Source organism: Mustela nivalis (assembly GCF_964662115.1).
Source record: "Mustela nivalis genome assembly, chromosome: 2".
Taxonomy (NCBI): domain Eukaryota; kingdom Metazoa; phylum Chordata; class Mammalia; order Carnivora; family Mustelidae; genus Mustela; species Mustela nivalis.
Window position 1 is genome coordinate 92,048,430 of NC_139021.1, and position 21,971 is coordinate 92,070,400.

At 50.4% G+C, this 21,971-nt stretch overlaps 1 protein-coding gene across 1 annotated transcript in view; it reads left to right on the plus strand.

The window, feature by feature from the left end:
* The window catches only part of PGBD5 (piggyBac transposable element derived 5), a 106,428-nt gene that overhangs the window by 52,069 nt on the left and 32,388 nt on the right, over positions 1 to 21,971 (plus strand). The window contains exon 2 of the mRNA XM_082718865.1: positions 18,889 to 19,316. Coding sequence (XP_082574991.1) covers positions 18,889 to 19,316 — 428 coding nt within the window. The remainder of the gene's footprint in view (positions 1 to 18,888; positions 19,317 to 21,971) is intronic.

The window sequence follows — 21,971 nt, forward strand, 5'->3', positions numbered from 1 at the left end:
AGGAGGGGAGATGCCACCACCTTAGTCCTAACAGGTTTTTCTGGGGGAGGGAGTCGAGTACCATCCCCCTGCCGCCATGCGCGGATCCTGCAGAACCAGTTGCCTGCATGGGGAGCCCAGGAGCCAGGCCACCCTGGACGGTAGGGGCCGGCGGCGGAGGAGCTGTCCCCACTAGCATCTGCCCGTCGGCCCAGTTCCATGCAGTCGTCTTTGATCTCCTGTGCATCGTTGACCCTGACCGTGGTCACACGGGAGCTGCTTCTCCAGCCCCCGAGCAGAAGTCCGGGCCGCCCTTCTGATGCCACCAGCTGGGTTCAGGTGGCGGTGTGACCAGTACCTTCTCTTCGGGGCTGGTAAAGGCCAGGCCCTTTCCCCCTGGGGCCTCGCAGAGCCTTCTGGCTTCTCCACAGACCCTGGCATTGTCTCTGGCTTGGGGCCCAGACTTTGCGGAGGTCACGATGGGCGGGTGCCAACGGCCTTTTGTCTGTCTGCTTCCTTGGGCTCCCAGTACTTTCTCAGTGCTGAGACTGGATGACAAAAATGGCACATTTATATGCCCAGCCCCGTCTCTGCATCCCTGTAACTCTGTGTTTAAGTCTCCTGCGTAGACAGGCACAGAGTCTAAATCCAGGGTCTGGAGGACTGAGCGATGCGGGCGCGTGTGTCCCCCCCACACCCCCGCCCCTTCTGCAGGTCCACGCATGCGCACGCCCCGTCTGCTTGCGCACGCACACACCATGTGGTCCTCTCTGGGCCTCGGGCTGCCTGCAAGGGTCCCGGCACCCAAACCCCGGGCAGGCGTCATGGACCTGACCCTCTCAGTCTCTCCCTCCCTCTCCCTCAACGTTTTCTCGGGAGCCCCTCAGTGCTCTCGGCCTCTGTGAGCGGCGGGATGCTGCTGGTGACCCTGACATACGAACGATCGTTAGCCTTTGAACACCTTTCCCTCCCCTCCTCAGCACGCTCCCTCCCGAGCCCGCAGTAGGCCAGACTCGGCCCCCCGCGGCGAAGACACAGCACAAACTCCGCTTCCATGTGGACCTCACACACTCCCCTTCTGGTTACTTCTCCCTGGGGATTTGCCGTGAATGGTCAAGTGCTGCTGACTTCCTCCGGAATCAGGCGGGATTGCCTGTTTCTACTCCAGCAGCCGGACTGTCGGCGCTGTGTGCTCTGGCGGCCCCAGTGGACCCCATCCCACTCCTTTTTGGGGGGCGCCGGTGGCGATGTGCCTCAGCTCAGAGTTCTTTCTAAGAATTTCTTTCAGCCGAGAAAACAATTCCCAAGTCCATATATACTTATGATGAAGTCCCAGAACCTTAAGTCAGGTTCGGTGTGGTGAGGAGGTTCGGAGCCGACGACTAAAGAAAGAATTCTTAAGACGTCATTGGTGCAAAATGGTGGTTTATTAAAGCACGGGGACAGAACCCGTGGGCAGGAAGAGCTGCTGCCCCGGGTTGTGAAGGTGGGCATGTTATATACCCCACGGTTGGGGGGGAGTTGGTAAAGGAATGGGGGATTTCGACAGAGTTCTCACATGCTAGGGAGGGTCTACAAGGTGCCGGGGGGGGGAGTCTTTGCCATTATGGCTTGATTAATGTCGTCTTTAGGTCAAGCACTAACATCAAGATAATGGGGGATTCTTGGTGGGGCATTATGATCTGGCTATCATTTACATTCCTTTCTACCCCAGTCTCCTCCAGTTTATGGTGGGAGGGGGACATTAGGGCTTCAGGAACCAAGAGTTATTCGCCTCTGGAAATTTGTGCTATTGATAAGGTAACCTCCCTGTTCAGGTCTCTAGGACATCTTGTAGGGCAAGGGAGATTCCTGTTCTGCAGGATTGTGATCCCGGCAAGTTAACTATTTATCGTTTTATGGCAGTCATGGGTGCCTGAGGAATGCCACACATATGGAGGGGAGCGGGTGAAGAGGGGGTGCAAGGCGCCAGCTTTTGCTTCGTCCTCAGCCAGCCTCCTGCTCCCTCATCATTCCCCCCTGAACAATTTTGACCCTTAAATCTTTAAGGTGGTTGAAGGTGGAAGGTCTCATCTTCTGTAACTTCTTCGTGCTGAATAGGGGCGTAGAGCTGTCCCTACCTGCTCGGGGCAATATTGGTCAGGGTAGGAACGTATAAGGGAGTTACGAAAGGTGGAGGCAGCTGAATCTAGCGCTGACAGTGAAGAGGCATCCTCGCGCGCGACAAGGATCGTCTGCTGTGGTGTAGTCATTGTAGCAATGGAGTCTCGCACCAAGTAGAGAAACATGGAACAAAGCAACATATTAAGATTAATAAGGCGATAAGAATAAGAAGCCCGAAAAGGAGATTTGGCCATAGTCCTCCTTCAAATTAGGAACTTAACCATTTACTGAGAGGGAGAGAGGGATCTTGTAGGGCCTTAATCTGTGTATTAATATCCTTTATTATTCCTGTGACATTTTTGTGATAGTCTGGGATGTATACGCAACATTCTGTCTTGATAATTGCACATTTGCCACCCTGGGCTGCTGTCAGGACATCCAAGGCCATCCTATTTTGTAGGACTGCCTTGCGTATTTGTGAGACTTTGGTATTAAGGAGGGAGATGCCATTTATTGGATCATTGAGTGCCTTTGTAGTATATTTATTAAGGGCTTCTACATGCCACATGACATCCTCTAGTCCCGCAGATGGAACAAAAATGGATGCTAAGTGATCATACCATTTAAAAACAGATTGTGTCCATCTTTGTTTCAAGTTGGGGAGATTAGCTGGAGTGGTGATGGTTTTAGTAATGCGCCCATGGATCCAGGCAAATCCTAAAGTACAGCGACCTATCCACCCTGGAGGAAGCCAGGCCCACAGGTTAGTTCCACATATCCAGTGGGTTCCATTTGGAGCTGGCCATCTAATTCCAGGTCGCCTTACCCAATCAGTAGCAAAACATTCAGTAGCCTGGAGTACTATTATTTGGGAACACATTTCTAATGGTAGCCATCCTCGATACTGTGTGTTATTTGTCCAAGTATCCTATGTATGATTCTTTTGTTCCCAGCATAAAACTGCCTTTTAACTGAGCTGTCCAATCGTGGGTGTGAACCACAAATATGTATCCTGGATCTGATATATGCCATCTTCAGTATAGCGATAAGGAGGGTTTTATAACTTAGGCTCATATTTGATTGGGGAGTTATGGCTTGATAGCAATCCCCTTTCCTTCCAAATAGCTCCATGGGCATGTAGTACCAGGAAAGCATATTTGGAGTCAGTATAAATGTTAATTCTTAGACTTTGGCAATTGCAAAGTGCTAGTGAGCACTATGGCACACCTAGCTTTTCTTATTTTTTTCTATGAAAACTACTGTCATCAGAAAACCAACTGTCATTCATATTTTTAACAGGGGCATCTTAAATCTGGCCAGATAGAGTAAGCAAGATCAATAACCTTTTTGCTCTATAGAGAAAGAAGTACAGTGGTCAGGTTCAGGCATACAGGTAACTAGGTTTAAAGTTTGACAAGTTTTATTTCTGGCATATCTGTTAATGTAGCCCAGTATTTAATAAGTTGGCCTCCATCATCCATTGGTGGCCTTTGGCTTCTAAGACAAATCTGGACCTGATGTGACATCATTACAGTCAAGGACTGTCCCATAGTGAGCTTTGAGGCTCTTTTATAGGAGGGCTGTTCCATGCTTAGCTAAAGCATCTATTTGCAATTGCACCTCAACAGAGGTGGCCTCTAGGATAAATATGACAAAGGGGTGAAACCAATAAGAAGACCTTTGAGTGGTCCAGCCTTAACAATATCCTGATTACAGAGGATCATTGTCAAGTGGGAGAAAACTTGTCAAGAGATAAGGGGAGCCCCCCATGAATCATCCAATCCACTCATAAAGAAAGTGGGGTCATCCATTATCTCCACAAGTCCATAGTTAATCCTATGGAGTGCGATAGGTTGGCTTTTAGGCAATTTCATTATCCCAGCCACACACAAGGTGTTAGTCAAGTTATACAATTGTAGGGGAATCAATCCCATTTTTCCAGTTGTTTAATCATGTGCCGTGGGGTCTGCTAATATCCCCACAAAATAAAAAAGCAAGAAGATCATCTAAATGAGCTATTGTGTAACTTCTCTGAAGATTACCTCAAATTGTATAGCTTAGGTAAACATTTAAAGACAATCAAATCTAGAATTCAACATCCATAAAGGTGTGTTATTAAAACATAATTTTTCTCTCTAAAATAACCCTCATTTCCAGAGATAGCCAAATCAGGACTAATTCACTTGTGAAACAAGTCCAGTTTTAACAAACTTGGCCTAATTATTTACATAAGCTCAGTAAGAACAGTGACTGTGATCAATAGATCTTTTAGAATCTGCTTTGCTGGAACTTTGTATAAGGAATCTCTAGGTTGAACTTTTAGTAGCCTCTCCGGGCCAGAAGCCAAGCCCTGTACTTGCCATGAGGCATGCCTGCAATACCTTTGGGCGAATTCCTCTTCCGGAGACTGCACCTACCAAGGAGTGACATTCTTTACTCACCTGGTGGGGCTGCTGGGAACTCTGTAAGCAAGGTATCAGGCCAACAGTCCCAAGGGGCTTTATGGCTCCAGGTTTCATAAAGTCAACCTTAGTTCCTTAAAGCTGTCTGGTCATATCTGAGTCTTTTCAAATATGACATCCCAGTCAAAGCCTTGGTAAAATAACCCGTGTTTCCAATTCTTTCCTGTTACAAGGAGAACAGATTCTTATTGAACTTGTGCAAATGACTGATTGCCACGGAAGAAAGAATACTTACTAAGACCTTTTGGTTTCAGAGGGTTCAGATAGAGAAAAAAATTTGAATGCTTTGATTTGTTCGCAAATCAATACTTTTACATCTCTGTAAGTTACAGATAACTAGGAGGGAGTATCCCTAGTCTGTAAGAGCAAACAGTAGAGAGAACCAGCAATGTTTAAAGTAAGACAAAACATTAAGAGACACAACACTATAATCTTTTAGTTCATTTAGTCCCATGTTACTAATTCTGGTGAATGCGGCTTTAGTCAGTTCTGGAAATTCTTACCCATTTCAGTTTTAGGATTTTCAAGCATATCAAATATCTGTATTTGTCCTGAAAGTCCTTTATAGGAATCTCCTTGAAGATAAAACTCATTTTACCAGAGAATTAAAACAATTATAAATGACAAAAACTCAGAATGGGTATGGTTAGAGCTAAAGAGACACGGGAGTTTACAATTTAGCTGCAAGGAAATCAGGTTATTTCTGTGATACATAGCATTTCCATAATTACAGTATCAAGCGATGATCTCTCAAAACGTTAAAACTTTAGGAAGTGCGTAGAATCTCTAGAATAGTTATAGCATTTTCCCAAATGTAATCCAATGTTTATCACTGGTTCAGTGGTACTTCATGAGCAACTTCACATACCAAGGAAAAGCCTGAGTTAAAGAGATTTACAATTTAAATCCTGTCAACATTTGCTAAAATCTTAGAAAGTTTTAAAGCACATGCCTAAATATAATTAGGGATGTTAAACACCTGATAAAACTGAACATAGAAACTCGTTTTTCTGGGCAGGCAAAGAGAAAACCATTTACATTTTCTTAACAGCAGATCAATTGATCTAAGAAAACATTGTCCTTTTGAACAGAGAATTTCAGTCTTGTACCAATGTACCTTTAAAACCCATTCATTTCAATCTTAATCCATTCTTGACCATAGCTAAAATTCCTTTTCTGAAGATTTCCCTTCACAAACCTTCTACAACTGTCCTTTGCATTCAGGTTTTGTCTCAAGCCATTTCCTTCTAAACAACCATCTCATTTAGGACAAAATTACCTTCCTTTACCTTCAACAAAATGTATTCCCATTCCTTAAATCTTTCTTACATATCTCCTACTTTCCTACATACAGAGTTTCCCTTTATTTCCATCAGTCTTAGTTACACTAAGCAGAACTTTGTATTCTTAGAAACACCTTTAGTTATTAACCAATTGTGAACTGTTACAACAGAATTCTTCAGGTGGCAATTTATGAATCAGTTAAGTGGCAAACAAGTTTACCAGCAGATTTAAATACTCTTAGTTTCTATGCAGTAAGAAGTCAAAAAGCACAAGCCTACATCCAGAAATTAACGACTTAGCATTTTATCCTATTTGGTTAAGACCTAGATGTCCACAATTTAATTCCATTTGTCATCCAAGCAAAACTTTAAAACTTTCAGGTTACCAAAGACTTTGAAAGCTACTTCAGCAATTACCCATTAGAAATTTGAGACAGACAATTAACCATCAGTTTAGTCATTTCTTTGCTAACAAATTTTAATAAATAACATGAGCTTATTTGACCTTCAGTAAACTTTGATAGAATAAAAGCTTCACATTTACTGCTGTAAACTTAAAAGACAGGTCTTAATTAAACCAACAAACTTAACTTAGTTCCAATAGTGATTTATGTTCCACCTGGGCCCACTCCACTTTGAATGTTTACCTGAGACATGCGTGGGAAGATCTGGAGTGGGGGTGTTAGGTCCAGGGGGGCTCTTCTCGCTCCTTGACAGTGAAGAGAGAAGGAGCCGTGGTGCATAATCTAGAAGCTAGTCATGCAGGCTGCACACACGTTGGTACAGAAACACGTAAGGGGGAAACAGAAGAAACAAAGCGCCGCCAGGAGGCAGAGAAAAGATTCCCGGTTTCAGAGCTCATAAGCCCCAACAGAGGAGCAGACGCCATGCTTTCCCACCAGCAAGGGGGAAGAGGTTAGGCAGTCCAAGTCAGGCCAGAGAACACAGGGAAACTTCCCCGAAACAAAGAGAGTTTCGGCAGCTGCTTGGGAATATTCCTTATGGTCTCTGTCTCGAGTTAGACCAACCCCAGTTGGCTCCAGTTATAGCCATTAACACGGGAAGTGAGTGAGGGAGAAGCCCCCACATCTATTAGGAGAAACAGAGAAATAAAGCCAGAGTCCCCTTTGCTAGGGATGGCCCAGCAACCTGGGTTTACTAGAAGAAGGCTTATTTACGTAATTACCATCCAATATGTCAGGAGAAAGTTTACTAGCTGACTCATTTGGGCAAACACATTTCACAAAAGCCCCTTAGGGGTCCTGGTGTAGAGCAATGAAGGCCTAGGTATGAGCGGTGCAGGCACCCTAGGTCCATTTGCCCTGTTTCCTGCAGAGATCTAACTGATAGATCCCACTGAGGCCATGCAGTGTTACAGGAGCTCAGTCCTTTCCTAAGTTTTGCAATCCAAATTATTTCCAGTGGGTTAAAAGGCACCCCAAGGTAGAGTCCTTGGGAACTGAAGAAGCCTACTGAGGCCATGCTTCCAGAAAAGTCTATCCTGAAGACTGCATACCGTTTTGCCATATTAACCCATGGAAGTACTAGAAAAGTTTGGCAAGGGGAAATTACCCAATTTCATAGCTTTAGGCGGTTTGCAGAGGACACTGACGAGAAACAGTAAAGATTGAAATCCATCATGGTCTATGCGACATTCCAACACATGTGGTTTTTGCAGCCAACTTCCCTAGGGAACGGTCCCCGGTTGCGTTTTAATTCAATCGGGTACTGGTTTCGGCCGGCTCCCAATGGAGGTCTCGCGGCCAGAAGTGGCTAGACCGGGCATGTGGAGGGGATCACATTAGATCAATCAGGAGGAAACCTCACACGGGAGTCTTAAGATTGGCAGCCGTCCTGGTGACTTAGGTGGCTGTCCCGTGCCCAAGAGAGACAACTTTCTATAAGAACAGGAATAGAGTGAGGCCATCAAGTTTCTGGGTCTTATTGCCATTCCGGCCAGGGTACTAGCTTACAGCCAAAAGGCAGGCGCTCTCCTCCCTGTGGAGTAGCCACGGGCTAGAGGATTACAGCCTGAGCAATTGACATGCAAGTGTTCCAATAAGACCATACTCCTTGAAAAAAGCCCTGGAATGAGAGTACAGGAAAAGGAGAGAAAGTACTCACCAATTTGCACCGAAGCTCAGAGTCCAAATGTAAAGACTCACAAATCTCCTGGCTGGCTCGCCAAAAATGATGAAGTCCCAGAACCTTAAGTCAGGTTCGGTGTGGTGAGGAGGTTCGGAGCCGACGACTAAAGAAAGAATTCTTAAGACGTCATTGGTGCAAAATGGTGGTTTATTAAAGCACGGGGACAGAACCCGTGGGCAGGAAGAGCTGCTGCCCCGGGTTGTGAAGGTGGGCATGTTATATACCCCACGGTTGGGGGGGAGGTGGTAAAGGAATGGGGGATTTCGACAGAGTTCTCACATGCTAGGGAGGGTCTACAAGGTGCCGGGGGGGGGGGGGGAGTCTTTGCCATTATGGCTTGATTAATGTCGTCTTTAGGTCAAGCACTAACATCAAGATAATGGGGGATTCTTGGTGGGGCATTATGATCTGGCTATCATTTACATTCCTTTCTACCCCAGTCTCCTCCAGTTTATGGTGGGAGGGGGACATTAGGGCTTCAGGAACCAAGAGTTATTCGCCTCTGGAAATTTGTGCTATTGATAAGGTAACCTCCCTGTTCAGGTCTCTAGGACATCTTGTAGGGCAAGGGAGATTCCTGTTCTGCAGGATTGTGATCCCGGCAAGTTAACTATTTATCGTTTTATGGCAGTCATGGGTGCCTGAGGAATGCCACACATATGGAGGGGAGCGGGTGAAGAGGGGGTGCAAGGCGCCAGCTTTTGCTTCGTCCTCAGCCAGCCTCCTGCTCCCTCATCACTTAAATAGTCAGTTTTCAGCTTCTGTCTTCTCTCCCTAAGCCTTTCTCCTTCCGACACTTCTGTGCCTTCCCTCACATCCGTTCTGACGGTCAGAACTTCATCACTCCTGCGGAAAATCGGAAGAACCACAAACCTAGAGAGACTCAGCCATCTGGGAGTCTTCATGACCACACGCGTGGGATGCACGTGGTGGTGGTGATGAAGTTCTAGAACCTAGGTGAGGTTTGGTGGGCTGAGGTCCGGAGCCGATGACCAAGAAAGAATTCTTGAGACATCTTTGGTGCAAAATGGTGGTTTATTAAAGCACGGGGACAGGACCCGTGGGCAGGAAGAGCTGCTGCCCCGGGTTGTGAGGGATGGCAGGTTATGTACCCTGCTGTTGGGGGAAGGGGAGGGGAAGGGAGGTTTCAATGGAGTTTTCATATGCTAAAGAGGGCCTACAAGGTGCCAGGATGTTCCAGGCCTGCCGGAGGCCTTGCCCTTGCTGCTGGATCAATGTTGTCTTTAGACCAGTCATTAACATTAAGATAGTTGGGAGACTTTTTGGTGGGGTGTCACAATCCTGCTATCAATCGTCTTTGTTAGTGAGATTTAGAACATTTGTAAGCCAAGGGAGACTCCTGTCTAGCAGGATTGTGAGCTCTGCAAGTTAACTATTTGCTTATTGTTCATGGCAATCAGGGCTGCCTGAGGGATGCTACACTTATGGAGGGGAAAGGGTGAAGAGGGGGTGCAAGGCGCCAGCTTTTGCTTTGTCCTCAGCCAGCCTCCTGCTCCCTCATCAGTGGGAAAGGGAATGTCAGCTCCTTCATTCACCAGCTTGTATGACCTTGAGCAGGTCCTTCCTGAGCTCCTGCTTTCCACAGCTGCAAAGCTGGTGTCCCAGGGCCTCTTGGGTTGGCTCCTGTGATAATTAAATGTGGTCAGGGAATTGCTTGTTGTAGTGCTTGATGCCAAGAAGACCTGTCAGGCACACCAGAGTTTTCTGTTCGGTTAGGTATATATTTGGAACACCCCTCATAAAGCCCAGGCAACAACTCCCCATCCTTTTCATTGTTCACACTCTCCCTGTGTGCCTGCGACATGGTCCCTCTCTCTGTTGCCTTTCTTGCAGGAAGGACTAGGGTAGTCCTGGGGAACATGTGCCATGCCACGTGGAACTGGCCAGAGCTGGCGGCAAGGTGGGGTCAGGCTCAGTCTGTGGGCTCAGCTAAGGCCCAGTGTGTGGGAGGAGGTAGGATTGGGGAAGGAAGCTGAGGAAGCAGAAGCACCCCAGATAAAACCTGGACATGAGCCTGGTTTAGTTTGGGATGAAGAGCCGCAGTGCGTGTACTTGGGGCAGCAAGATGGGAGCAAGAAAAAGCTGTGAAGTCATGGAGGAAATGAGCAAATTATCTGTGCGGCCCCTCCCTGCTGGTCACTGTGCACGCAATGGGGCCTTTGAGGTGGGGTGGCCCAGGAGCCCCTCAGCACCATGTCCCTTCCCCATCATCTTTTTCCCAGGTGGGAAACACACTCCTGCTGCCCTTTCTATATCCAAGCAGAGGCTTTAAAAATACAGCTTCCTGTGAAAAAGAGACACAGTGTCTGAATGAAGTATAAACTGTGGTTGCTATGGCTGCTGCTCTGTCATAGCCATCTGGTACGTCCGCTCTGAGAAGTGGGACTGAAACCGGGGGTATGGGACTGGCGGCCGCTGGTGTGCGTGTGATTCACTCCCGCCACTGGACGCGCACGGGGAAGCAGAGGCTGAGCGAGGCGCCTCCCACTCCATCCATGTCCGGGCTGTGAATGTTATGGTATGTTAGTGTCGCTTTACCAACATGGACACTGTGGCTCAACGGGTGCTATAGACTGAATGATTAGGCCCCCCACCCGAATTCCTGTGCTCAAACCTAATTCCCAAGGTGATGGTATTAGGAAGTGGGCCTTCGGGGGGGCACTTAGGTCATGAGGGTAGGGGGTTTCATGACAGGATAAGTGTCTCAGAAAAGAGTCCCAAGATCTCCCCGGACCCTCCCCTGCATGGAGACACAGCGAGAAGACGGCCCTCTGTGAACCAGGGAGTGGCCTCTACCAGACGCCAAGTCTGTCAACACCCTGATCTTGGACTTCCTCTCCAGAACTGTGGGTAATCGATTTCTCTTATTCAGGCCACCGAGCCTGTGCTGGTCTGTCATGGCGGTCCCCATGCACGACAATTGAGAGATTAAGTCTCTCAGCTCATGAGTTCCGGAGCTGGAGCCCAGTCTGAATCCTTGACTTTCCTGGACAGCAACTATTACAACATCGTGTGACAGGAGACGTTCGTACAGGTCTCTTACATTCCTCAGGGTACTTCCATCATTGTCTTTACTGTTTCATTAGTCGTGAAAGGGAGATGAAGCAAGTTAATCAACCCAAAATGGAAAACCAGAGAAACTTCAATTTCCCAGTGTTTAGTGAGACAGTGGATGAACCAGGAATAGAACCAGCTCCCGCCAGTCCCTTTCAACCCCTGACCCCAACTGCAGGTGACTCTACCTGTCATCCTTACCGACACCTCTCTCGACCGTGTTTCAGCTCAGCTCTAAGGATAAGTGAGATTTGTAGTTGTGCGGATGAAAGGTGGTGGGGGGTGGGATAGTGTCCTAGTGCATAAGGCGGGTCCTAGGTGGAGGGGCTTAGCCTGGACCAGCCATTCTCAGTGGCCACATGGACCGAAGAAGGCTACAGCACACTTAGCCATGGAGGACTCACAAACTCATGGATGGTCATGGAATAGCGTTGTCACCCGGCCTTTAGGGTCCTGCCACCAAGGGAGTCGGAGTCACAGTGAGGCTCTGTACCTGCTAGCCTTCATTCACCCCTTTGACGTCAGACCTGCTGCTCTGTAGGCGTGTGTGTGCTGGACACTCTGTTAACACCCTTCCTGCCTCGTTACTTTGCATTGAAACTGATCCGGTGAGGGGGGAGTGTAAACGTCCCTTGTTCTGTCTGTCCAGGCAGGTGGGAGCAGATCTGTGTTCATTAACAGAGTCTTGGCCTGGAACATAGTGTACCAGCCACAGCTCTGGAGAGAGAGGACACGGAAGGTCCTCGGGCCCAAGCGGGTGACTCTGAGTTGACCCTTTCTGTTTCAGCTGCTGCCCGTGAGCTCACTGCATGTGGGGGTGGTCAGGGTCACCTTTGCCCAGCAGAGCACCCCTCCCCGCTGCAGATGCTTCACAGGGTCAGTGGCAGGAATCAAGTACTTGCCTTGGCTGTCGCACTTGAATAGAATTGTATATTTCGTGTAAGTTAAGACTCTCTCTTGTATGTGTACAGGTGTCCTGGGCGGCGAGTGGTTTTGAAGGTGAGATGTCTTGGGCAGTTTTCACGTGGCTGCCTCAGGTGCACGTCACCCTCTCTCTGTCAAGTAGCTCTTTGTCACGTCACATTTGGTCACGCAGTAGATTTCATGTCTGCATCAGCCAACACACGAGCCCCCTTCTGGAAGAGCCACACACCCCCTGTTCTGGGGCCCGTGTTTCCTACTATCAGTTCAGCTCAGGGGTCCAATTCAGGAACTGTTTCTTTGTGCTTCCGGTGTGCTTGACAGCCACAGTCCTGTGTTCCTTGAGGAAGACCACAGGCAGAGTGTCCTCTTCCGTGTCCTGATAGGGGCCCCACAAGCAGGAGCACAGCTGGTGCTGCCCCTGGGCTTCTCCAGCCGAGTATCTGTGTGTTTTCTAAGGGTTCCGGAGAATAGTTTGGAGCTTGCCGTGTGCTCCATGGAAAGGCACCATGGAGAGGACGGACCGTGATCTGAGCCTGCATCGGTAGCTGGGTAAGCATTGCGGGTTAGAGCACAACAGGACGGGGCACTGGACGCCGCTCACAGCTGCCCAGGGACACAGGTGTGGGCGACCCCATCGGGCCACACAGATGAGGTGCCGAGCCTCAGGGCAGCCGGGAGCAGGGCCAGGACCCATGCCTGAGGCTCCTGCCCATGTGTGCAGACTTCCTTGATCTGGCTGCAAATCAAACTTGTTACTGGTCTCTTAGCTGCGGGCCATGAGGCTAAACCAGGAAAGAAAGCTTGGGGTTCCAGAGGGGCGTGTGGCTGGCTTCTGCAGCCAAGACTGTGGAGGGCCTGCATAGACCATCATACAGACCGCTCTTCCGCATGTCCATCAGCCACTGGGGGGTCGGGGCAGGAAAGACATGGAGAGAAATGAGGATCCTTGTAGCAGAAGATAAAACCCAGCTGCGGCCAGCACTGAGGACAAAGGCTTGACCACGCTCTATGGTACCCTTTTATAGAATGTAACATCTCAATTTTTTTTTTTTAACCTCTAAACTGAGAGGAATATTTTTGTGATAATGGGGGATGTTCTTCTATATTTTTATAACTGCTTGATTTTGCCTGGACATAATGATTTCATTTTTTTAATCCTTTAACTCTGAGTACTAAGTGATCCTTGTCTGTGTCATGACACTGCAGACAATTGATGCCCCAAAATGCTAGTCTATGCAAAACGCCGTTCTCCTCTCAAAGTGAATGATTTTGTCTCCAGAAGGTTGGACTTCAGAAAGCCACACTTCATTTCCAGAGAGCATGAAGGTGGGGATCTGGGCCCCATGCGGCTGTGGTCGTGCAGTGGGCACAGGGAAGGCTGCTCCCACAGGACCCTCGCTCACTCCCAGTGGGACTCGTGGTGAACTGGCCAGGATGGGCCGTGGCCTGTGTCTGAGGTTTTATTCCCTCTGCGGTTCTTCTTACTCCCATTTGATGGGTCAGGAAACCAAGATGCAGAGAAGGTGTGTGGCCTGCCCAAGGTCACATAACCAGCAGCTGTAGACAGAGGGGGAGGACCAGAAAGAGTTCCAAAGTGGTTTCCACCAGTTCAGAGAGGCAGGAAGTTGAACAAAACAATACCCAGAGCCTGTCCACCTGAGCTGGGGACCCGGAAGTCGTCGGTGACACTCCCCCTCCCATGTCCTGCCCACTGATCAGCTGTTCCCACTTCCCAGGTGGTCTCCCTCCCCAGGAATTACCACATTGCCCCTTCCTGGCTCCCCAGACCTCTCATGTGTCTGCAGGTGTGGGCAGGTGGGGCAGCTGGGCTCCCTGCCCAGCCAGCCGAGGTGAGCCGGGCTGCAAAGTATTGTACTCCTTCCAGCCTCGCCCACCCCAGCCCTGCTGGCTTCCTCTTCCACACAGATGTTTCTAGCTGCTCTTTTTACCAGGCATTAACATGGGCTGCTGTCCCAGAAACCAGATCCTTCCCACTGGGGTCAGCAAAGATGCCCTTCCTCCCCACTTACCCTTCCCATTCCCCCTCCCTGCTCACCCTCCCCGCTTACCCGCTTTCTGTCCACCTTGTCAGTGGGTGCGTCCAGTGCACTGTGAGCTGGGCTGGGAGCAGTACCAAAGTCCTACCTTGGTCGTCACACTTCAGCTGGGTCTTAGGACCGGAGAATGGAGGCAGACCCAAACAAGTGTAAGTCCCTAATAAAACAGCCCTAGACCATGACATATGCAAGGAGGGAGGCCTACTTGGGATGGAGATTGACGGGACCAGCAGTGGTGTCTGCTTGTGGTTGGGTGAGCTTCACCACCTAAAGAAGCTGGAGCTCCAGGAGGGCTTGCGTCTGGCAGATGGGTCCGCGTGGACGTGGGCTCTGGGGTGGAAGGTGCTCGCCAGGGTGGGGCCTGCCCCTGGGCGGGCCTGCGCACCTGCTTGCCTGGCCTTGGAGAGCGGCCTGGGAGGCAGGGCCTCATGTGTTTTAAGTCACAGGAGAGTTTTAATGAAGCAGGGGAGTGTTGTGATCTGGTTTATGTTCCTTAAAAATTTTTTCTCGTTGCTAGGAATCATTTGGGGGAGGCTGTTTTTGTCTTCTAGGCCAGAGATGGTGGCCCCTGGGGGTGGCCGGATGTGCCCATGGGCTGGATGTGGGGGTGGGGGTGTCGGGGGAGGAATCCACGGTGGATCAGGTTTCTGCCTGAAGTAACCAGAGGGAGCTGGCCAGGAGGAGAAAGGGAGAGGACGAGGGATCTGGAGTTTCAGTTCGGACTCGTGGGGTTTAAGATACCAGCCTCACTCATGTCCTGGTGCAAATGGAAAGGATACGCCGGTGAGGGCCGCTGGCTGGTGGAGGCCCTGGCCCTAGGGCTCGGGTCACCTGTAGGACCCTGGGTCACTTATAGTTCGTTACCCCCACCCAGCACACGTACAGGGAAGTGAAGCACGGTGCGGGGTACAGAGGTACGGACCAGAAGAGGGAGCCGCTGTGGTCACCCCTCAGTGAGGTCCCTGCCCGAGCTCACTGGCTTCAGGAACAGGCTAGGCCCTCCCCACATACCGCATGCAGCAGGGATTCATCCTAAAGCATGAGCACAGCCTGTGGCGCTCACAGCCCTGCGTGCTCTGTGAGGGGCCTCCCAGCCCTGTGCCCCTTCGTGTCCACAGCCATCTCTGCGGTCCTTCTGGGGAGCTTCTGAGACCTCACCTCCCCAGCATCTGGACTCAGGTTCCTCTTGTGGGCACCCCCATCCCCCTGTCTGACATCACTGCTGCCTGCTCCTGTCATTATACCGAGAATGCCCGGGGAGAAAACACCGTGTCTTACTCCTTTCTGTCCCCAGGATCAGTATGACCCTCAGGTGTTCACTGGGTAAGCGGTTCTGATGGCTGCCCTTGCCTTACACTCCCTCTGTGAACAAGACACTTGTTCTTGTAGTCACCCCTGGAAAGAGGGGTTGGCTTCTAGCTTGGGGTGGTGGGAGGAGTCTCTTGGGGGATCTGAGCATTAGTGAACCATTCTTCCTTCCTTCCTTTTTTTTTTTTTTTTTAAAGATTTATTTATTTATTTTAGAAAGAGAGTGGGGGCGGAGAAGGGAAGGGCAGAGGGAGAGAGAGAATCTCCAGCAGACTGCCCTCTGAGCACGGCGCCCGACACCGAGCTGGACCCCACTGTTTGGAGATCATGACTTCAGGGAAAACCAAGAGTTGGAAGCGCAACAGACTGCGCACCCGGGCAGCCCATCGCTGAGCCATTCTTGATGCTACCCTGGCTCTGTGGGCCTGCTGCAGCATCCTGGGATTGAGGGAGCACGTGATCCCTGGTAGGCCGAGGGAACCAGATGGGCAATGGTGATGGGGCCTCGAGGGCTGACATTATGGGGTGGGGAGGGGAGCGGAGAGGGAGAGAGGAGGGAGACGATGATACGAGCTTGTATGTGGCAGTGCAGCATCGGCACCATCGACCTGCAGAGCCCTGTACCCCAGCCCAGACCCCAAGGGCACACACACACACCTGCTCTTCCTCCTCTGGGCCCTCCCTTACCAGCCTGCCCCGATCCATGTGCCCAGTCCCACGTTGCCTTCGCATTTTTGTCAATGCAGTTCTCCCTTTCCCTTCAGAGTTCCTTCTGGCTGTGCGCTGTAACCCTCCATCCCCCGCAGGGAAAGCTGTGCCCGGCAGAGGTGGAGGGAGCTGGTGGGCTTCGCAGACCACACATCTGGCTTAAGTCGTGTGTGTTTGTGTGTATGTGTGTGTGTGTGTGTGTGTGTGTACATGCTATGCACAGATCAGCCACATGCCTCCTTGTCCACTCGTGAGAGCAGAAGGGACACTTTGAAATAATTACCCCGGCAGCAGGTGCTCTTGGACTGGCTCTGGGCCAGGTGGGATGAAGGTCACGTTCACTGGAAGGCACTTAGAAGTGAGTAACCTGGGGAAGTGTCCCTATACTTCAGAACTTCTAGTTCGTCACCTGCAGAAGGGGATGGTGATCCACCAGGACGGGGACCTTGCGAGGCTCATCTGGGTAGAATCTGGAAAAGCTCCTATAAATGAATCAAACATAAGACCGGCTTAGCTTGGCTGGGGATGTTGCCCACCCCCAGGGCCATATTCTTCAATGGTCATATTAAGAAAGGTAGTGATATGGATCGAATCTGAATGGCATTTCCTCCCTCCCTCCCCTCCCTCCTGTCCTCCCTCCTTTCTTCCTGGTGACTGGCCTGTGCCAACACTTCTCAAATAGGAAGCATCACAAGAGCAGAGGGGGACAGTAGAGGACTCGGAAATCCAAACCAAACAGATAAGAGGGTGCCGGCTACTTCCCAGTTGCTTCCTGAAGCAGTTGGCCAGGGCAGAGTTTGCTGTGAGAACTCACTTGGAAATTGCCTGGGAGGCACAATTACTTTAAAGCTAACTTTTGGAAGGGAAGGTTTCATTCTGCTTACTCAGCATGATGGAGCAATTAAAATGCTGGTTTTCCTCCTCTTTGAGAGCTACCCCTGAATAATTTATGGCTTCACCCACTGGAGGCTGTAAGTCTTTGCTGAAACACAATGATTTCCACTAAGAGTGGGTGTGGGGAAGCAGGCTGTTCCTGCTACCCAGGGCCCCACTGGCTGCTGGCCTCAGTGTCACTGCAGCTTGTGGCCAAGGGCAGTTAGACGGCCTGATACCCTTCCCAAAAAATGGCTGGTGACTGACCGTGAATATGGTGGCTGCTTGGCTGTCTGGGCCTCTGTTTCTTCTTCTATAAAATGAGGGCAGTTAGAGCATTTGAAAGCCCTCAGCCCAAGTCACAGGATTTCTGTGACTGATGCCTCAGGAAAGGTTTCCAAGTTTCCACAGCAGCCTTGCAAAAAGCAGACATTCCATTTTCCACGTGGGGCACTTGGAGGCATTTATCTAAGACTGTGCACTTAGCTACAAGTAAATTCAGGGTTTTGGCTCCTGAATCTATCTAACCTAAAACCTGGACTGCCTTGTCATTGTCTTATTTTGCTGGGAAAAACTTGTTTTTCAGAAACTGCCTATACCACTAGTGGAGAAAGGGGGAATGGTAAAAATTCTGAAGAGCGTGCATAACTTTTATTAGAAATTGCAAAGCCCATCTCCTGCAGGGTTATCTGGCTGGCTTAGTCGGTAGAGTATGGATCCCTGGCTCCCAGGTCATGAGTTTGAGCCCCAAGTTGGACATAGAGATTATGTAAAAAAGATTTAAAAAAAAAAAGAAAAGAAAAAGCTTGTCTCTTAGAAATCCCTCCACATTGTTAGCCTGGCTTAAGTCACTATATGGAATTGAAAGCCATCTCTCTCTCTTTTTTTAAATTAACATATAATGTATTATTTGCCCCAGGGGTACAGGTCTGTGAATCAATTAGTCTTACACATTTCACAGCACTCACCTTAGCACATACCCTCCCCAGTGTCCATCCCCCAGCCATTCCTCCCCCCCACCCTCTAGCAACCCTCAGTTTGTTTCCTGAGATTAAGAGTCTCTTATGGTTTGTCTTCCTCCCCAGTCCCCTTTTGTTTCATTTGTCCCTTCCTTCCCCCCAGGACAACCCCCCCCCCTTAAATTCCTCATATCAGAGAGATCATATCTGATCATATCTGATTGACTTATTTCACTCAGCATAATAACCCTCTAGTTCCATCCGCGTCATTGCAAATGGCAAGATTTCGTTTCTTTTGATGGTTGCATAATATTCCATTGTATATATATACCACATCTTCTTTATCCATTCATCTGTGGATGGACATCTAGGTTCTTTCCATAGTTTGGCTATTGTGGACTTTGCTGCTGTAAACATTCAGGTGCACGTGCCCCTTCGGATCACTACATCTGTATCTTTAGGGTAAATACCCGGTAGTGTGATTGCTGGGGCATAGGGTGGCTCTATTTCCAACTTTTTGAGGAACCTCCATCCTGTTGTCCAGAGTGAAAGCCTATCTCTTCAGGGTGCATGTGTGTATTTCCAACCGCTGTCCCCGCATTAGCGAAGAGCTGTGAGGTTTTTGTATTTTGGCTAAGTTATCCAAAGGAGCCCCTTCAGATTGAGCAATAGGTTTCAAGTTGCCAGGCGTGCAGTTGGAGGGCAGAAGGAGAGCAGTCTCGTCTGCGTGGGCATTTCAGGCCCGGAGCGGTGCCGGCATCCGTAGCGAAGTCACCTCCAGGGAGTGAAGTTACCTCCCCTGGGCAGAGCGCGGTGTCCTTCCCTTGGTGTCCTTCCGCCTGCTGGTTGCGTCCCTTTCGGGCTGGGCGAGAACGCGGGGCGGGGGTGCGGGGTGTGCGGTGCGGGGAGTGTGGGGTCCCCGGCACGCAGGGGACGGTGCGCCCCCGCCCGGCCGCGTGCCCCGCCGGCCACCACGCACCGCCCCCAACCCCGGCCGCCTCTGTTTCAGGTCCCACCCGAAAGATGCCGCCCGGCGCCAGCGCCATGGACTTCTTCCAGCTCTTCGTCCCGGACAATGTGCTCAAGAACATGGTAGTGCAGACAAACATGTACGCCAAGAAGTTCCAGGAGCGCTTCGGCAGCGACGGCTCCTGGGCCGAGGTGACGCTGCCGGAGATGAAGGCGTTCCTGGGCTACATGATCTCCACCAGCATTTCCCACTGCGAGTCGGTCCTGAGCATCTGGAGCGGCGGCTTCTACAGCAACCGGAGCCTCGCCCTGGTCATGAGCCAGGCCCGCTTCGAGAAGATTCTCAAGTACTTCCACGTGGTGGCCTTCCGCTCCAGCCAGACCACGCACGGCCTCTACAAGGTCCAGCCCTTCCTCGACTCCCTGCAGAACAGCTTCGACTCTGCCTTCAGGCCTTCCCAAACCCAGGTGAGCGCCCCCACCCCGGGCCTCCCCGGTGGCAGCCCGCTGTCACCCAGAGGGCGCCGCTGCCCTTCTCTGTCCCCCACCCACCCAGACTCAGCACTCCCAGCTGGGGCAAGGTCAGAAAACAGGGGTTCTGCTCGGACTCGGTTTCCCGCCTCCTTGCCCGCACCCTCCCTCCCCGGAGTGGTGCTGTCTTTCCAGGTCACATGTTTGCCAGGCCGATGTGGATGTTCTTCCATGAAGAAGAACCTGTGATGGTAACTAGCCCGTGTTCTCTGAGCGCGTACCCGCTGTTGCTGGTGGTAGGGGTGAGGCCGGGTAGGCGGCACCGGGATGGAGGCCAGAATCTCAGCCACTAGTCAGGTGTCAGGTGCCCGGAAGTCACTCGGGTGTGGGGGTCCACGTGCCACGAGTGTGGCTTTTGGACCAGGGTCCAGTAGAGCCCCACACCTAGTGGTTATGGCCCCCTTCCCAGCTTCCCTCCCTGGTTCTAGAAGGTGCTGTTTGTTCTCAGCTCCTGAGCCGCTGCCTGCTGGTGCTGATGTGTGGCCAGTACCCTGGGCTGCAGGGAGATTCGAGGTTCAGAACCAACCTCAAAACTGTGGAACCGGTCTAGCAACTGAGGAGGTGGCTTGTTCCAGGGATGCCTCTAACCAAACGTTGGGGAAGCTTTTGGCCCATGGGAGTCTGATTCCCATGATCAGTTTGATGCAGTAACAAAAACTGACATCACTTTTATTTGCACACTTAAAGGGCCCTTGGTCCACCCGCACTTTCTTGTGCTGTTTCTGTAAGAGCCTTCTTCCTAAAGCTCAAATTCTTTTTGACTCTATATCTTGCCTTTTTTTCCTGCGCAGCTGAAAATCACAGGGTTTTTGTGGGGGAAGATATCGTCCTATTTCAGGTCTGTGGGAGCCTATAAACAGTTTATGAAAGCGTTTCCCCTGCTGTTCTGCAAATGCGCTGGGCTCATTATGATTTCCAGGTGTTTGCCATGCTCTTTCTGACTCCCGGAAGCTTCTCCCCTCTTCTCCACCTCAGCAGATGTGCCCAGTCTCCGGGGTCCAGTGTGAGGCCTACACTCCCATGCTGGCTCTGCTTTCCTGAATTCCCTCACTCTTTATAGGGCAGCTGAGTCCCATTCTTCCTTGTCCCCCTTGTGGCTCTTTCCTTCCAAACAGGAGATGGGCTCTTCTCGGGACACAAGCCCTGCCTTACACAGGCCCCGCAGGACCAAGCACAGGGCTCGGCACGTTTTTTTGTTTGTTTCACTGAATATTTGCATGGTTGGAAATGAACCAGACCAGAGCCCTACTAGCTGGATGCAAATGGAAAAGAGCAGTATTCTGACCATCCTTGGGGCCAAACATTTGTATACAGCTACTGGCAGAGGCTGTGGGCTCACTCTGGCTGAGTATCTCTTAAGAACCCCAACAGCCAGCTGCTGGGATGACTGATACTTAACAATGTAAGGACGAGAGTGCTGAGGATCCTTATAGCTCCTCGATTAGGCCAGGCTTATCCAGAGTTATGCTCCTGTCGGGGGTGTGCTGCTGTGAGCTGGCCCCGTGTTGTCTGCCTTTGGAAACTGCGGTGTCAGATGCCCAAGACCTGTCCCCAGGACGATCCCTGTGCATGTGTGTGTCTGGAGCCTGGGGTAGCTTGTGGGCACACGGCAATGCCTGCTGGCAAAATCCAAGATTGCGAGCCCGTCCCTTCCGAGCCCAGGCATGGGTCCCCTGAGGGGGTGCAGCCCATCCCCTAGCCAGCGGTGTCTGCAGCGCCCCTGGGCAGCTCTGCCCTCCTCCCTTGCATGGCTTAGATGTGCAACAAAGACCGCCAAGACCCTTTTGCTTCATTCTTACCCCTCCCCCCTCTGACCCCGTCTTCTTCTTTTTTTATTATTATTATTTTTAAATTTCTTTTCAGCATAACAGTATTCATTGTTTTTGCACCACACCCAGTGCTCCATGCAATCCGTGCCCTCTATAATACCCACCATCTGGTTCCCCCAACCTCCTACCTCCCGCCCCTTCAAAATCCTCAGGTTGTTTTTCAGATTCCATAGTCTCTCATGGTTCACCTCCCCTTCCAGTTTCCCTCAACTCCCTTCTCCTCTCCATCTCCCCATGTCCTCCATGTTATTTGTTATGCTCCACAAAGAAGTGAAATCCTGTGACAATTGACTCTCTCTGCTTGACTTATTTCACTCAGCATAAACTCCTGCAGTCCCGTCCATGTTGATACAAAAGTTCGGTATTCATTTTTTCTGATGGAGGCATCCTACTCCATAGTGTATATGGACCACATCTTCCTTATCCATTCGTCCATTGTAGGGCATCTTGGTTCTTTCCACAGTTTGGCAACCGTGGCCATTGCTGCTATAAACATTGAGGTACAGATGGCCCTTCTTTTCACTACATCTGTATCTTTGGGGTAAATACCCAGGAGTGCAATTGCAGGGTCATAGGGAAGCTCTATTTTTAATTTCTTGAGGAATCTCCACACTGTTCTCCAAAGTGGCTGCACCAACTTGCATTCCCACCAACAGTGTAAGAGGGTTCCCCTTTCTGCACATCCTCTCCACACACATTATTTCCTGTCTTGCTGATTTTGGCCATTCTAACTGGTGTAAGGTGGTTATCTCAATGTGGTTTT